At 33.8% G+C, this 16,476-nt stretch overlaps 1 protein-coding gene across 1 annotated transcript in view; it reads right to left on the bottom strand.

Annotated features, from left to right (window-relative positions):
- LOC145293101 (dynein axonemal heavy chain 3-like) overlaps positions 1-16,476 on the bottom strand; it is a 404,365-nt gene that overhangs the window by 317,046 nt on the left and 70,843 nt on the right. The window contains exons 14-16 of the mRNA XM_080139477.1: positions 15,488-15,666; positions 12,903-12,996; positions 7,758-7,848 (exon numbers count right to left, since the gene is read on the bottom strand). Coding sequence (XP_079995603.1) covers positions 7,758-7,848; positions 12,903-12,996; positions 15,488-15,666 — 364 coding nt within the window. The remainder of the gene's footprint in view (positions 1-7,757; positions 7,849-12,902; positions 12,997-15,487; positions 15,667-16,476) is intronic.

Genomic DNA, 16,476 nt, shown 5'->3' on the forward strand with positions numbered 1-16,476 from the left:
AATAATAATAATAATAATAATAATAATAATAATAATAATAATAATAATAATAATAATAATAATAATAATAATAATAATAATAATAATAATAATAGCATTCAAAAGTGGAAACTACTATGAAATAATAAAGACATGAAAGAAATTACAACAAATCGAAGGAACAGTGAATGAAATCAGAAAGGAAGCCCTAAAGAAAACCATAAGAAAAAATGGCAAACTGGAGAGCACCAGGGCATGACGGAATACATGCATACTGGTCTAAAACAATTCCCAACATCTCACGAAAGGAAAGCTCAAAACCTGAGATCTATACAGGAAAGAAACTACCAGATTGGATGACAAAAGGCAGAACCACACTGATACAGAAGGACACAGAGAAAGGAACCGCCCTCAGCAACTATAAGCCTATCACGTGCTTACCCACTATGTGGAAAGTATTAACAGCACAACTGAGAGAACAAATCTACCACTCCCTAAATAATCGTGGACTTCTTCCCAAGGAACAGAAAGGATGCCAGAAAGGAAAGAAAGGAACACATGGCTGCTATACATAGATCAAAAGATCCTAAAGGAGGTTAAAAGAAGGAGAAAGAACTTAGCCATGGCATGGATCGACTACAAAAAGGCGTACGACAGGATCCCACAAACATCGATAATAGAATGCTTAAAAATGTATAAAATACCAAGCAGGATCATCAATGTAATAGAAAACGTAATGAGAACGTGGAGGCTGGAATTGACAGCTGATGGACAACACATAACAGAAATTAACATACAATGAGGCATTTTAAAGGAGATTCACTATCACCATTGCTGTTTATAATAGCCATGATACCCCTGAATATATACTGAGAAAGTGTCAAGCTGGATACAAGTTCTCTAATACAGAGGAAAAAGTGAACCACCTAATGTAAATAGACGACCTGAAACTTTTTGCAAGGACTGAAAAAAGAACTAGAGACACTAATAAACACTACCAGGATCTTCAGCCAGGATATCCAAATGGAGTTTGGTATGGAAAAATGTGCACAACTAGTTATAAGAAAGGGAAAACTGGAGAACAGAGAGCATGGAACTACCTAAGCAAATGGAGATGAGGGCCCTAGGGGAGCAAGTTGACTATAAATACCTGGGAGTTATGGAAACAGACACCATCAAAGCCATAGAAATGAAAGAGAGAATTGGAAAGGAATACCTCAGGAGAACAAGAAAACTTCTAGAAACTAAATTATATAGTAGAAACCTAATAAAAGGAATAAATACATGGGCAGTATTACTAATAAGATACTCAGGACCGTTCATAGAATGGATCAAAGAAGAACTGAGACAGCTCGATCAGAAGACCAGGAAACTCATGACCATACACAATGCACTACACCCAAAGGACGATGTTGACTGACTCTATGTGAAAAGAAAAGAAGGCAGGAGAGGACTAGTTTATATAGAAGAGTGTGTGCATGACACAAAGAAAGAAATTGAAAAATACATAACGCAGAACACAACAAGGATAATCATGGCAGTGAAGGACACTAAGAAAATCGACAAAACAGAAAACAGAGATAAATAAGAGGAAAAACAACTACATGGCAGATTCATAACGATAAACCATATAGTAAGCGAATGCAGCAAACTGGCCCAAAAGGAATACAAGAACAAACACGACCATGTGGGAAGACCAGTCCACTGGGAATTATGCAAACAAATGCATCTCGAACGCGCAAACAAATGGTGCAAATATAGGCCAGCAATAGTAACTGAAAACGAGAATCACAAAGTTCTATGGGACATGGACATACAAACTGATAAACCCATCCAAGCAAGAAGACCAGATGTCATAATAATTAACAAGAAAGAAAAGTCCTGTTAAATCATAGACTTTGCTATTCCAGCTGACCACAGGGTGAATATCAAAGAAAAGGAGAAATGCAGCAAAAGCACAGATCTAGCCAGAGAGCTGAAAGGGATATGGAAGATGAAGAAAATCAAAATAATACCTGTAATAGTAGGAGCAATAATCCTGAAAAACTTTGAAAAAAGAATGGAAGAAATTAAAATCAGAGGAATGACTGGGAAAATACAACAAACAACAATAATGAAAACAGCTGAAATATTAAGGAAAACCCTTGGATGTGGAGACTAACACACAAGAACCATAAATGCAGACCAGGCAAACTGCTACAGAGACAAAACATGAAGCACTGCATGGAACCAAGAACATTGAAACTGCATACCTATAAGTTCTCTAACCCTACCTCCATCCCCCATTACTACATCACTGCCTCCCCAAAAAGACTGAGACCGAATAGCCAAGTAATCAAAGAGGAAGGAAAGACTGAGGAGTGAGCACTGACCAGACCTCCACTGTATAAGTGCGAAGAGAACTGGGACCTTGAGGAGGCTTATTGCCACTTAAATTCTAGTAAAGAGTAATGGCCACTGCCAACGAGAAATCAATGGCAAGCAGCTGTTGCGATAGTAATTGTCTGTATTTTTGAGATGAGATGTTTTTATTGATGAAGTAAAAATAATAAACAGAGAGACCCACTGGAAAGTGAGAAAACTTAAAGAAACAGCTCACATGCTCGGACATAACAACCTACTGAGCAAACCAAGCATAGAGCTGAATGCAATTTGGACACCTCTGATAGAGAGAGAAAACCTTGAATAACAACATAGGTTTAACAATAACAACATAGGTTTAACATTAACAAAAAACAACTAAGAATTGTCCTAGTGTCCTAATGACGAGTGGTCCTAGACGTTGTATCAAAGTTTACAGTTACCCAAAGGTGCTGAGTTCAATCCTGAACGAAGGCAGTGAAAAGTAACATTCAAAACAGAGAATCAGCAACTATGTCCCAGAGCCTAGCTGGAGTCCGAACACGGTACCCCGTAATAATAATAAAAATAATAAAGGGTTGGGTTCGAGAATCCTAACAAACGGTTCCCTGATGAAGGCTGGAGGGCAAAACGGCCGAAACGTTGTGACTACAACAACCAAGATGAGGAAGTCAGTCCGACAATTTCAATCAGCTATTGCGATAATGCAAATTTATTTGCAAATGTTATCGAAGGAAGTGGAGAGTACTGGAAAATCTGGGGAGACTTGTTGTCACTCAGCTTCCAGGGAATATCACAGGCTGTATTCAGTGAGATCTTTGATGACCTGTGTGAAAGCTCCTTATGAGCCAATAATAATGAAACGGACCATAAAATAAGCCATCATAAATGGCTTAATCAGATTGACAAGACAATTTCTTTTCCAATTTTACAAAAAGCTTGCCTGTTAGGAACAGCAATAGTGTAAATCCAGCTTGAATGTCTAAAGTCAAAGGAATTGATTTGATATTAAAAAAAAATTCAACTAAAATCATCCAAAGGTTGAGACTACTATGGAATAATAATGATAATAATAATAATAATAAAGCAACGGACAATAGTGCTGAAAACAGCTGAAATTTTAAGGAAAATACTCGAATGAAGAATTTTATCTACATGAGTGACAAACACTAAGCGGTCATATAAAAATGCAACTAAGACAACTGAAATTACAAAATGGTAAAATTGTAAGTTGACTACTCACCCATCCCATAGAAATATAGTACCGGCATCGGCTGGCACCACACCAAGTAGTTGAAGGGTTAAGGAAGATGGAAAGACTAAGGAGTGAAAGCACTAATCAGACCTCTTCTGGATGGATCCAAAGGAGATTAGGACCTTGAGGAAGCTTATTGACACTCAAATTCCAGTGAAGACCAATGGTCATTGCCAATGAGAAGTCAATGATAAACAACTGTTGCGATAACACAAATTAATTTGCAAAGGTAATTGAAAGAGATGGAGAGTATTGGTAATCTGTGAAGACTTGTTATCCAGACCCATGGAATACCACCGGTTGTTGTCAGTGAACAATCTCTGATGATGACTTGTGTGAGAACTTATAGTGAGGGAAATAATAATAATAATAATAATAATAATAATAATAATAATAATAATAATAATAAACACTTATTAGTAAGACACTCTGGGCCGTTCATAAGGTGGACAAAAGAAGAACTGGGACAGCTCGATCAGAAGACCAGGAAACTCATGACCATGCACAACACACTACACCCGAAGCATGATGTTAACTGAATCTATGTGAAAAGGAAAGATGACGGGAGAGGACTGGTTTGTATAGAAGACTGTGTGAATGACGCCAAAAAAGAACTAGAAAATTGCAAAACACTAAAAGGATAATTATGGCAGAAAAAAACAACTAAGAAAACAGAGAGATAAAGGATAAGACAAGAAAAGAAAAATGGGAGGAAAAACAACTACACAAAAGATTCGTAAAGATGACAAAAGATGAGAATAACAAAAACACTTATACATGGATGAGAAAAGGACATGTAAACAGAGAAACTGAATCTCTAATAACGGCAACACAGGATAACTCAATAAGAACCAACCACATCAAAGAAAAGATCGACAAAACACAAGAAAACAGCAAATGCAGACTCTGTGGACAAAGAGACAAAACGATAAACCATATAGTGAGTGAATGTAACAAACTAGCCCAAAAGGAATACAAGAACAAGCACGACCAAGTCGGAAGGGTAGTAAACTGGGAATTGTGCAAACAACTGCATCTCGAACGCGCAAACAAATGGTACAAATATAAGCCAGCAACAGTAACTGAAAACGAGAATCACAAAGTCCTATGGGACATGGACATACAAACGGATGAAACCCATTCAAGCAAGAAGACCAGATGTTGTAATGATTAACAAGAAAGAAAAGTCCTGTCAAATCGTAGACTTTGCTGTTCCAGGTGACTACAGGACAAATATCAAAGAAAAGGAGAAACAGAACAAATACACAGAGTTCTGAGAGAACTGAAGGGGATATGGATGATAAAACAAATCAAGATAGTACCTATAATAGTAGGAGCACTAGGAACAATTCTGAAAAACTTTGAAAAAAGAATGGGAGAAAATGGAATCAGAGGAATGACTGGAAAGATACAATGAACAACAATAATGAAAACAGCTGAAATATTAAGAAAACCCTTGAATGCAGGGACTAATACACATGAGCTAGATGCGCGGACTAGACGAACTGCTGTAGAAACAAAACATGAAGAAGCGTTATATGGAACCAAGAACATAGAAGATACATATCTATAAGTTCTCTATTCCTCCTCTATCCTCTTCAACATACCCTCGCATTACCCAATCACCGCCTCCCCCCCCCCCACAAAAGAATGATGCCAAATAGCCGAGAAGGGTCAAGGATGATGGAAAGATCATGGAGACAGCATTGACCAGACCTCCACTGGACAAGTGCAAAAAGAACTGGGACATTGGGGAGGCTTATTGCCACTCAAATTCCAGTGGAGACCAATGGCTTCTGCTAGCAAGAGATCTATTGTAGGCGGCTGTTGAGATAATTCAAATCTATTTACAAATGTTATCAGAAGAGGTGGAGAGCACTAAAAAACTGGGGAAACTTGTTGTCACTCAGCTTCCAGAGGACACCACAGGCTATTTTCAAGGAGAAATCCTTTATGACCTGTGTGAACGCTCCTTGTGAGCCAATAATACCAGGAGGCAATTATCACAAACATCTACATACCAATAATCTGCCTACTAACCATATGATAAATCCTAATGGTACAACTGAGAGAATAGATTTGCAAGTTTCTTGATAATCGTAAACAAAAATATATCCAGATTTCCTATATATTAGTATAGAGTCAATTATCTATCGATTATTTATATGATATCGTACCCAATATATACTCGTGATTTCAAAAAAAAAATATGACTTGAATACCATCAGTTAGAATTGAAACTGAAACCGAAGGAAATATTTGTAGCGTTCCAGCCTAAGATGTTACTGTATGGTCTTCATTAGTCGGGTATGAAATAGCTAAAAATAAACTAATAATAATGTACAAATATATTAGTGGGCAGGCAAAGCCACAGGGGAGACAACCAAAGCAGCAAAACTGAAGTTGACTTGCAGGACACTATATATACAAATGTAGGCAAATTTGGGCATATTTATTGGTTTGACAATTTAGGTTCTTTTTTACCAATTGTTATAAAATTTTAGCCATAGAATAGTATTATAATTTTCAAAAAACCTGCCAATTTTCATATATATATATATATATATATATATATATATATATATATATATATATAGAGAGAGAGAGAGAGAGAGAGAGAGAGAGTACCTTTTTTGGCAATTTTATAAGTTCCAAATCTCAGCGACTATTGATCAGAATTTAACAAATGAATGGTATGATGGAAAGCTAATGACCTCATTTGTATAGTGGGCTATGTGACATTTGTCCTTACGGTCGCACATTAAGAGGATCATCCATCATCCAGAGTCTATTTTTGGCACATTTTTATAGCCATAAAATGTTTCAATAAAGGTGCAGAATCTTTCCACCCTCAAAAAAATCCTTTAAAATTACCTCTATTGTAGGTTTTCGAGCGTGCTGAAAAACGAAAATAACGTTTAAAATTCTAAGAAACGAGTAGTTTACAAGATATGAAGAAATTATCATTTTTAAAAGTGGGGGATCACTTTTCTATATTAATTTAATCTAAAATGAGCACCCAGTCTGGAGACAGACAGACAGACATAGTGATTTTTATAAATTAGATTACTCACTAGGAACTCTCATACGTATAACATGCCTGTCTTACATATTCTGTACTTGCATGAAGCCAGATTTTGGACTAATTAAAACTTTCTGCTATGCCACTTTCAAAGTTTGCAATTCATCTTTTGTCACTATCTTAATATCTCGGTACTTCAAGCCCTCTACAAAGACCCCTTTGATTTATGGGACGGAAGGGCAGACCAGATTATAGGATTTCTTTTCTTATATCTACCCTGACAGTTTCAGTTATTTTCGATTTATTTCAATACTAGCCTGGGTGCCCGGCATTGCTTAGGTGTTTGGAGGTGTGTGTTAAGCAAAAGAAAAAGAAAGTGATATCAGACAGGCAGGCTCAAACCGGTACCGCGAAGGAGGAAAAGAACATAAAAAAAAACGTGATGTCCTTGCCGCCTGATACAGATCTCGATAAAATCCGTCCCTTCTGTCGAAAGTTTTTGGCAAACATACAAACAAAGAAACATACATACATACATACATACATACATATATGATGATTGCAACGTCTTGTCAGACGAGTGCCACTCTCTCAGACATTTAAAATCCATGAGCCCAAATACCTGAGGGAGTATCTATACAAAGATGATGTTACAGAGTCTTAGCTTTGTACGACAGCTAAGTCTCTCTCTCGGTTCAAAATGTTGAGATCCAGCAACAAGCAAAAGCAAGATAGCCAGCAACAAATTAAACTGCAGACCAGCTTAATGCGGGTACTGGTCTTCCGCTTTATGGTTTTTTGAATCAGAGATTTGCTTCTCCTAGAAAGGTTGCCTTCACCATGGCTTACGGGAGCCCTCTCCACCCCAATACACATATACACACACACACACACACACACACACAAATATACCGTGTGCATACATACATAGATACATACATACATACATACATACATTTAAACAGACAGGTGAGATTTATATAATAGATGTTGCATTTTATATTCCTACTTGTTTTGAACAACGAGCTATTTTATTTGTGGTTAGCGTCACCTGGTTATGTGGGTTGGTTTACACACTCAAGCATTTTTTAATACTTTAATTTCATAAGTGAAAGAGGCAGGAATAAAACGTTAGCTTACTTGTAAAGAGTGTGTAATCCAAGAGAAACATGAGTCGTTCACCAGCTTCTCTGATTTCATGCAATAACTTGTAGACTGTCACTTCCATTGACTAAAAAGTAAAAAAAATAAATAACAAATGATTATTAAATAATAAAATTAATCCCTTTGTTTCAATAAACGATTCGAAATAATATTCTGCTTATTCCTTCCTTAGTTAGTCCATACGTTACGCCTTGAAAAAACTTCAAGGCCAAACTGCTTCAAAAAAGGCCAAATTCATAAAATCTGGCTTTACAAAGTTCAATCTGATAATCCTGAACAAAAGAGTGATCTGCCTTTGATGTAACCTCATTTTCGAATATCATTGTAATAATGTATGATCATTGTTGTAATAGTGTGAGAAAGGAACTTAATTTCCATGGGCGGCAGTTCTTCACCAAAGAAAGATGCTAGTGAAACATTATGTAAAAAAGGCAACATTGGAAAGAAAAAGGGCATTGTCTGCTAAGAGGTGTTAGACTGAAGGAGTAAATTAAAGATTGTCTGTTACGATGTGATTTATTATTTGTATTGAACTATGTAGCACAACATTACTTTCTGAGTATTAATTAGTACTTATTACTTTATCTCATTTTGGTCAGTTTTATATTTAAAATAAAATTGACACTATTTTCATAGAATTATTAATATTTGCTGCGTGCTATTATTTTGTTTTTGTTTAAAAAACTAATTTTTTGTGCTATCTAAAAAATATTATCTTTATAAAAACATATTCTTTTATTAAATATATTTCTCATTATGTGGAATTTCCAGAGGGCTTTCTAGTTCAAAATAATCTCATAGAAAAACTAAAAATTGCTACTAGCGATCTATCAATATTGACACATTTTTTTTTTTTTTTTTTTTTCAAATTTTTGACACAACGGGAGGTGGGAGGTCTGGAGAGTATGGCGGATGAGAAAGAGTTTCATAGCCCAATTCATTCAACTTTGACTTAGCAATGTGCGGGCAGGCATTGTCGTGGAGGAGAATTGGGCTTTTCTGTCGACTAATGCTGGGTGTGTGTTGTCAAAGTTTCTGATGCATTTCATCCATTTGTTGACAGTATTTCTCTGCCGTAATAGTTTAACCTGCATTCAAAAAAAAAAAAAACAGTAATGGATGAGACCAGCCGCAGACCATCAAACACTTAGTATGACTTTGTTTTGGTGCAACTCTGGCTTCAGGAAGCATCGTGGAGTTTTATCGGTATCTAACCACTGAACTGAGCGTCACCGGTTTTCATAAAGAACCCACTTTTCATCGTAAGTTACAACCCGGTTTAGAAACGGGTCGTTCTTGTTGTGTAAAATAAAGGAAGATAACACTTCATAATAGTTTTCTTTTGGTTGTCGTTCAATTCGTGAGGCACCCATTTATCAAGTATTTTTGTCTTTCCAATATCTCTCAAGTGGTTGGAAATCGTCTTATATATTACATCTAATTCAGAAGCAAGTTTTCGAACAGTTGTGCATGGACTGGCTTTTACTAAGGCTCTTAATTGATTGTTGTCAACATCCGATAGCCGATCAATACACTCATCAACTTCTAGACTCGTCGTCTCCATACAATTTCTTAAACCACTATTGTGCTGTGCATTCAGTAGTGGTTCCTGGGCCAAACGCTTCATTTGATATCACGAGCTGTTTCAGCAGTTTTTGGCCTAGCTTGAATTGAAATAAGAAAATTGTGTGAATTTGCTTTTTTTCCATCTTGTATTATACGTTCTGATAAGAAAACATAATTGTTTTAAAACGATTTTAATTTAAACGATTAGATAGAACGCAAAAACGTTTTTTAAAATGATATTCAAAGTAACGAAAACTTATTTGAAAATACATCATTTGAAATTAAAAATAAAAATTCTGCAAGAACTTTTTCTCAATCTAATATTATACTGTAATTTAATGTGTCAGAGAAAAAATCTTACACATGTTTCTGAAGAAAATTCAAAGCATACATGAACCAAATCCAAGTCACGATTTGAACGCCCCACTCATCTATAGAGACAATAAAAGCTAGATAAAATTTCATAATACTTAGAAAAAAAATAATCTAAAAAAGCTTTATTTATTGCTCTATTACAATTTTTTTTAAAGTTAAAATCTTTTTAAACGTTTGCTTATTAAATATTGAGCCTACCACTGATTTCTTTTCTTTTTTCAAGTATATAAATATTTTTAAATAAATAAATAAGAACAAAAAATCTTAGTATGTTTTTAAAAACAGTTTGTCCGTTTATTTTATAGTTTTCATTTTATTCCAAGATGCTTATACGAGCAAACATATTTTCAAATTCAGATAGATAGATAGATAGATAGATAGATAGATAGATAGATAGATAGATTAGTGTTAAGGCGATTTATGGGAATTGGAAAAATTGGAACTTTCTGGGGTATTGGAATTGGGAAAATTTGTGCCTATATTTCAATTCCAAAAACGATTCCTTTAATTATAGTTTGTTTTTACTTGATTTTGTTTTAAACAAAATCTTCCACTGCTTGTAGTAATAATAAAAAATAAATATTTATTGATTTAGACTTCCAGTAAAACTAAAAAATTATAGATCACCCCCTCACAAATGTGTTTTTACGTTTGAGAAAATATATGCACATTTAAGATGTGTTTTTACGGTAATCGGGAGAAAATAACCATTTTATAGTTAAATATTTAGAAATTTATAAAGAATCGGAAATTTAGTATGGAATCATTAATTGTATCGGAATCAGGAAAAATATTGGAATCGTTCCATTACTAATATGTATATAATAAATATTATCTTTAAAATTGGAACCTGTTAAGATAATCAAAACCTCAATATATTAAAGCAATTAAAGAAATAGGAAAAATAAATGATGAGGATGAAGTTGAGTAAATTACAATATCTATTGATCCATCAAATTCAAACAAGAAATAATAAAAATGAAAAATTCTTAATTCATGAATTTTCAACGCTAGACTCTTTTCATCAGAAAATAAACATTAGTAAATGAAATACATAAATTTGAAAATATAAAAAAATATAAAAGTCAAATTTTATGGATAATAAAAGGCTCTATTGCAATTTTTTATTATTGAATATTGAGCTTTATTTGGCATAGGAAATTGATTCTCATAAAACTCTATCTGGACTCCTTCATTCATATCTTATTAATCAGATAATCCTATCGTTGGCATTGGTTTCCCCGATATCTTTATGATCAGAATTCTTTCAAAAAGAGAAATTGAGTACTTATGGGAGGAACCACGTGACGATTGTCTTAGTGAAAGTGCTTTTGTGGGAACGAACTAGACTCGAACTTTGCATGCCCAGGTTATTAATCTGTCTCGTTAACCACTTATTTCCATCATTCTCACGATATGAACTATGGAAAATAGAATTTTCATTCAACTTGTCATATGAACAGCCATGTCTTCAGAAATACATGCCAGTTATTTTGACTGTGATTTCGTTTGCATTCATCAGTGCAAGAAATGGCAATTACTACTGATTTGACCCCCATCTACAAAATTTGTTAAGACGTTACCTCCGGGCTACTAACAATTGCCATGAGAATTAAGGGAAATTTAACACCTATAAATGTCAAATGCGCGCACATTAGTAAAAAAACACGTCGGTTCAAACGAGCGGAAATCGTGAGCGTTGCATAAGGTTAGTTAATTGTTCTGTTTGTTTTTTACTTTCCCATACAGTGCTCAACTTTAATATTCTTAAAGGGGCTAATAACTATAAATGATTATTAATTTTACACACATATATATAATATACCATATTTATTAATCTATCAAATATTCAAACACGGAATTAAAATAATTTTTTTATTCTTTATATTGATTCAGTGTTTGTTGGTTGGTTGTTTTTATTTTACGGCATATCAACCCTTTTCAGGTTATTTAATGCCAAATCCAGTAATTTTTATGAAAACTTTTTTAATAGGATATATTTGTTTTTTCAAGTCAGTTTTTATTTAACCTATAGTTGGGACCCTAACAGGTACTACCACTCCGGGTCAGAGTGAACCTGGGAGCAATGGCAATTGAGGGATGGCTCCATACTCCCCAAAGCCCACAAGCTAGGGCCTCACCATCGGGTATAGTTTAAGGTCATATCCAGAACCGGATTCAGATTTTGAATATTTGATGAACTAATAGATATTATAATTCATTCAATTTTTATTTTCATTGTCAATAATTATGATGATTATATATTTAAATATTCAATAAATTATAATCCAAATAAATAAAAAATACGTCCCGTCAAAAAAAAAAAAAGTCCACGTCTACATAATATTACGTCAGACTGTAGACGGAAAACCTTTTTAAATTATTGTTTGTTTTCTAAAATGCTTTCCTATTATAACATAAATAATTTTATCCGCATTGTCCAGCCAATATCTAAGATTCTAACCACTGCGCCACATGACCCTGAGAAACATAAAATAGTTTATCATCGAAAAAAAAAAATAATAATAATAACTGCTATATAGTAATATAGCAGTTATTTTTTTTTTTCGATGATAATTATTTTTTTTTTCGATGATAAAATGTTCAAAACTGTATACATTTTTTTTTAATCGGTGCTTATTGAGATAGGCACTTAAACATAATAAACAAAATGTAGAAAAAAACTTTTTTATGTTGTACCTACTTGTTGCCGAATGAAGATTTTATATTCCAAAAATCACAAAAATTGATCAAGTAGTTTTTTTTATTCATGGAAAATAAATTTGCCGTGTTTTTTACTAATAAGTGACAGACGATGTCATGTTTTTTTAGAGACCATAATAAGGGGAGGTAATCAATGATTATTTTGATAGTTTCCACGTGCATTAGGGTTCTCTGCCCTTGTCCATCGATTCGTTTTTTAACCCTTATTGAAACATTAACCTTTGATTTTTTTGAATAAAATAATAAAACTACTTGATGAAATTACGTGATTTTTGAAAATTTTCATCTTCGTCCCGTGACTGGTACATACATCATGCAAACATTTCTGTACTTTCTTTAATTTTAAATACCACCATAAGTGCCTATCTGAATAAGTATCGATTAATCTGTTAATTTCTTTAGAAACGCAAAAGTAAAATAATAGAAAGAAAAGAAAAAAAAAAGTATAATTCTGACCTCTGTAAGGAACGCTTGGGTTTCTACAAGTTCTTTTGTGGTCGAAGGAATAAGACTGATTTTATCGCTTATTTCATCGTAGCGTTTGCAGATACTGAAAAAAAAGAAGCAACTTTAGTAGAAGTCAGTGTCCTCAACGATGCTAAGTAAAAAAGGACTAAGATATAAAAGATAAAGAAATAAAAAAAAAGTCTAACGTACAACATAAAAAGAAACTGGAATTTTAGGAGAATCGCTATCATTCCAGTTATTGTAGAAAAAAAACGGATTCACGAAAAAGAATTTCAAAAACTACCTGGCAAATATACCTAGTAAACCAAGTGCAAGAGATATACAAACAATTACACTTAAGTGCAATTGTTTGTATATCTCTTGCACTTGCTTAGAATTTTTAAAAGATCTCTCGGTTGAAATGTATGAAATAGTGGGTGAATATGTGGCATCCAGTAGGATGTCCCATCCTAACTAGAACAGAATAATAAGAAAATTGAAAATAAATAAATAAATTTATTTTAATGTCTGTGTAAAACAAATATATGATTATCCATTCTAAGCAACCAATTCTATTGACAATTAGAAACCCCACAACTCTTTTCAGACAAAAATAGCACAGCCATATACGTAGATGAGGTTCTGATTTACATATATAAGTTTTGTAAATTATAGACATAGAGGCAAAATTACGTTGCCGGTCGTAAAATACGCTTGAATATGATATTTTAATTTATTCAGGTTTAAAATATATTATTATAGAGTCAACTCTTTATCAATTATTTCATATGATATTGTGGCCAAAATATGGTCATAATTTCAAAAGTAAAAAGGAAAAAGATGCCATCAGCTAGAATTAAAATTGAAACCGAAAGCAAAATTTGTAGCGTTTCAGTTTGAGACGTTACTGCGTGGCCATCGTCAGTTAGGTTTTAAATAGTTAAAAATAAACTAATATTAATGTAAAAAGGTATACATATATATATATATATATATATATATATATATATATATATATATATATATATATATGCGCATTTGTAGAAGCGCAGTTTAAGTCCACTTATGCTTGGCAAGTTCTAATTTATTTCAATTTTAACCCCTTTTTTGACCCCTTAGTAACTATTTTAACCAGGTAAATACCAATAAAAACAGTTTACAAAAAATGCAATTATTTGGTCCCAAATAGTAGCCCCTTATGTCCAAGTGACACTGTGCCTTGTTTGGTGTGAAATAATAGTAAAACAAAAATTGGGTTAAGACTTTTAACTTATCATAAGACTAGATTATTTTTAGGATTGTAAATAGATAACGTTTATAAATTGATCTACTATAGACTTTCAGTTTGAAAAAAATATGGATCAAAAGTGATTTGGTGTTTATTTGATCTTTGTAAACGAATTCGTAGTAGAAATAGAAGTTGCATAGCAGCTACTTAAATGATTTCGCTTTAATTTTGATACAACCATAATTATGCTACAATTCATTAATAAATGGAAATAAGTTTCCTTCAAAGTAACTCAAATCACTCTTAAATTCATAGTAGGTTCAATTTTGTTTAATTTATGAACAAGATTTCGGTAATTTGATCTTCTAAGGATATCACATTGGCATATCATGATTATATATGTAGTATTTTAAATTGGGGCGGGGGGGGGGGGTAAATCATAAATGTCAAAAAGCTACAGCAGCACCGCATTGAAGAGAACTCATCAGAAAGTCCAATTCAATTTTATTAGATTTCATTGAAAATGCAAAGAATATTGGTTTAAATTTTATCTTTTTACTTATCTTACTGTTTGTCTGACGAAGATTCATTCTTAATTGAGTGGCGTTAAAGATGCGAGGATCATTTCAAAAGTAAAGTATTCAATTTTTTAATTAAAAAAATTGAAGAGCTACGAAGATGGGTGTGATGCCATTAAAACGAGCGACCTTTTGTGTTCCAGAATTTATTTTTCTACATAGCCACCACCATTCTTAATGCACTTTTGCCAGCGATGAACAATAGCTGTGCATGGGCGTTCGGAGTGTGCTTTGTCATAGGAGGGTCGTTACAAAAGTAAAGTCTCCTATTTTTTAACTCTACTTTTATGCACAACCATAATAGGAGTTACTTTCTTAGAGTCTCATACCATCAACATCGGTAACAGAGAGATGAAACATTTCAGGTCATGAGGGTCGTTCCAAAAGTAAAGGCTCATAATATTTTAACTCAAATAAGTTGAAGATCTATGAAAACAGGAGTGGCACCATTAAAACGAGCGACGTTTTGTGCTCCAGAATTTATTTTTCTATATGTTCACCACCATTCTCGATGCACTTTTGTCAGGAATTCAATTATGCATCTCTGCTTCTGACACACGTCCACGACATTCGTTGCTTTCTTAGAATCTCACACCGTCAATATCTGCAACAGAGAGATGAAGCTTTCCGGTCATGAATGCATAAGATCAGTCACTATGATAATGCAATTTGCAATAGCCTCTGACCCATTCAGGCGTTATAAGAAATAGAGGGCATTACTTTTAGGACATCCCTCGCATAACACTAAGACTTAATTGAAGTTAATAGTTTCTTTTTTTATTGTTTACCTTCTGTTTAGCCTCCTGTTTTCGTCGACCATGAATATGATGAGACGCTGTTTCAAATCGTTGCTTCGATTGTACAAATCCTCGTTCAATTCAGTGCAATCCAAACAAAACATACTGAGCGGGACCGTCACGTACAACAAGGCAATCTCATCTTGTAATTGTTGGTAACTATCAATTTGCTGTGAAATAGTAAGGAAACAAATATCAAGATTATTTCTAATGAAAAAATTACAATCTGAATCGCAGTCGAATGTGATTCTATGAAATCAAAAGTTTTGGATCGCGTTGAAACCAAAAAGTTTTGGATCGTGTTTAAACCAAAAGTTTTGGATCGTGTTTAAACCAAAAGTTTTGGATCATTTAAATATAAACTTTTTTTGTTACGTTGCAATCAAAAAGATTTTGTGACTCAACCACCTATAGTGGTTGAATTTTACATTGATAATGGTTATAATAGAGCTAAGTTAGAGCTTTTATTGTATAAATAATCCCGGGCAATTTTTGATTGCTGTGCTGACTCCATTTGTTTGCTCAATGAAGCAACCCAAAACAACGAAAAGTAGCTTCAATTAGTGGATTTGAGATGGATAATAATATATTAATACTAATATTGTTTTACAAATAAAATTATGTATTTCGAGAGAATGGTAGTGAAACATAGTTTATGCTACGACTGACAGCAGTACCCGACCCTTAGGTCATCTTCCACAGTTCTTCTCGGTATGAGAAATACCTCGATTGAAAATTACCTCCTCGAGCGATTATGTACGGTTGGTTCTGGACCAATTAGAAAAGAAGGCGATATGATGCAGCGATCACTTATTGATTAGAATGGACCTGAGAGGTCCAGTCCCCAACCCGTCACTCCCTTATATAAGCTTATGCACGAGCGATTTTGAACAGTTGAGAGAAATTTAGAGAATGGATTTCAAAGATTAGACAAGTCTCGACAGAAGGGAGTCTGGAATAAGCCCCTGTCCGCTGAGCCG

The sequence above is a fragment of the Euprymna scolopes genome, chromosome 14 (assembly GCF_053919585.1).
Source record: "Euprymna scolopes isolate OS-2025 chromosome 14, ASM5391958v1, whole genome shotgun sequence".
In the NCBI taxonomy this organism is placed as follows: Eukaryota; Metazoa; Mollusca; class Cephalopoda; order Sepiida; family Sepiolidae; genus Euprymna; species Euprymna scolopes.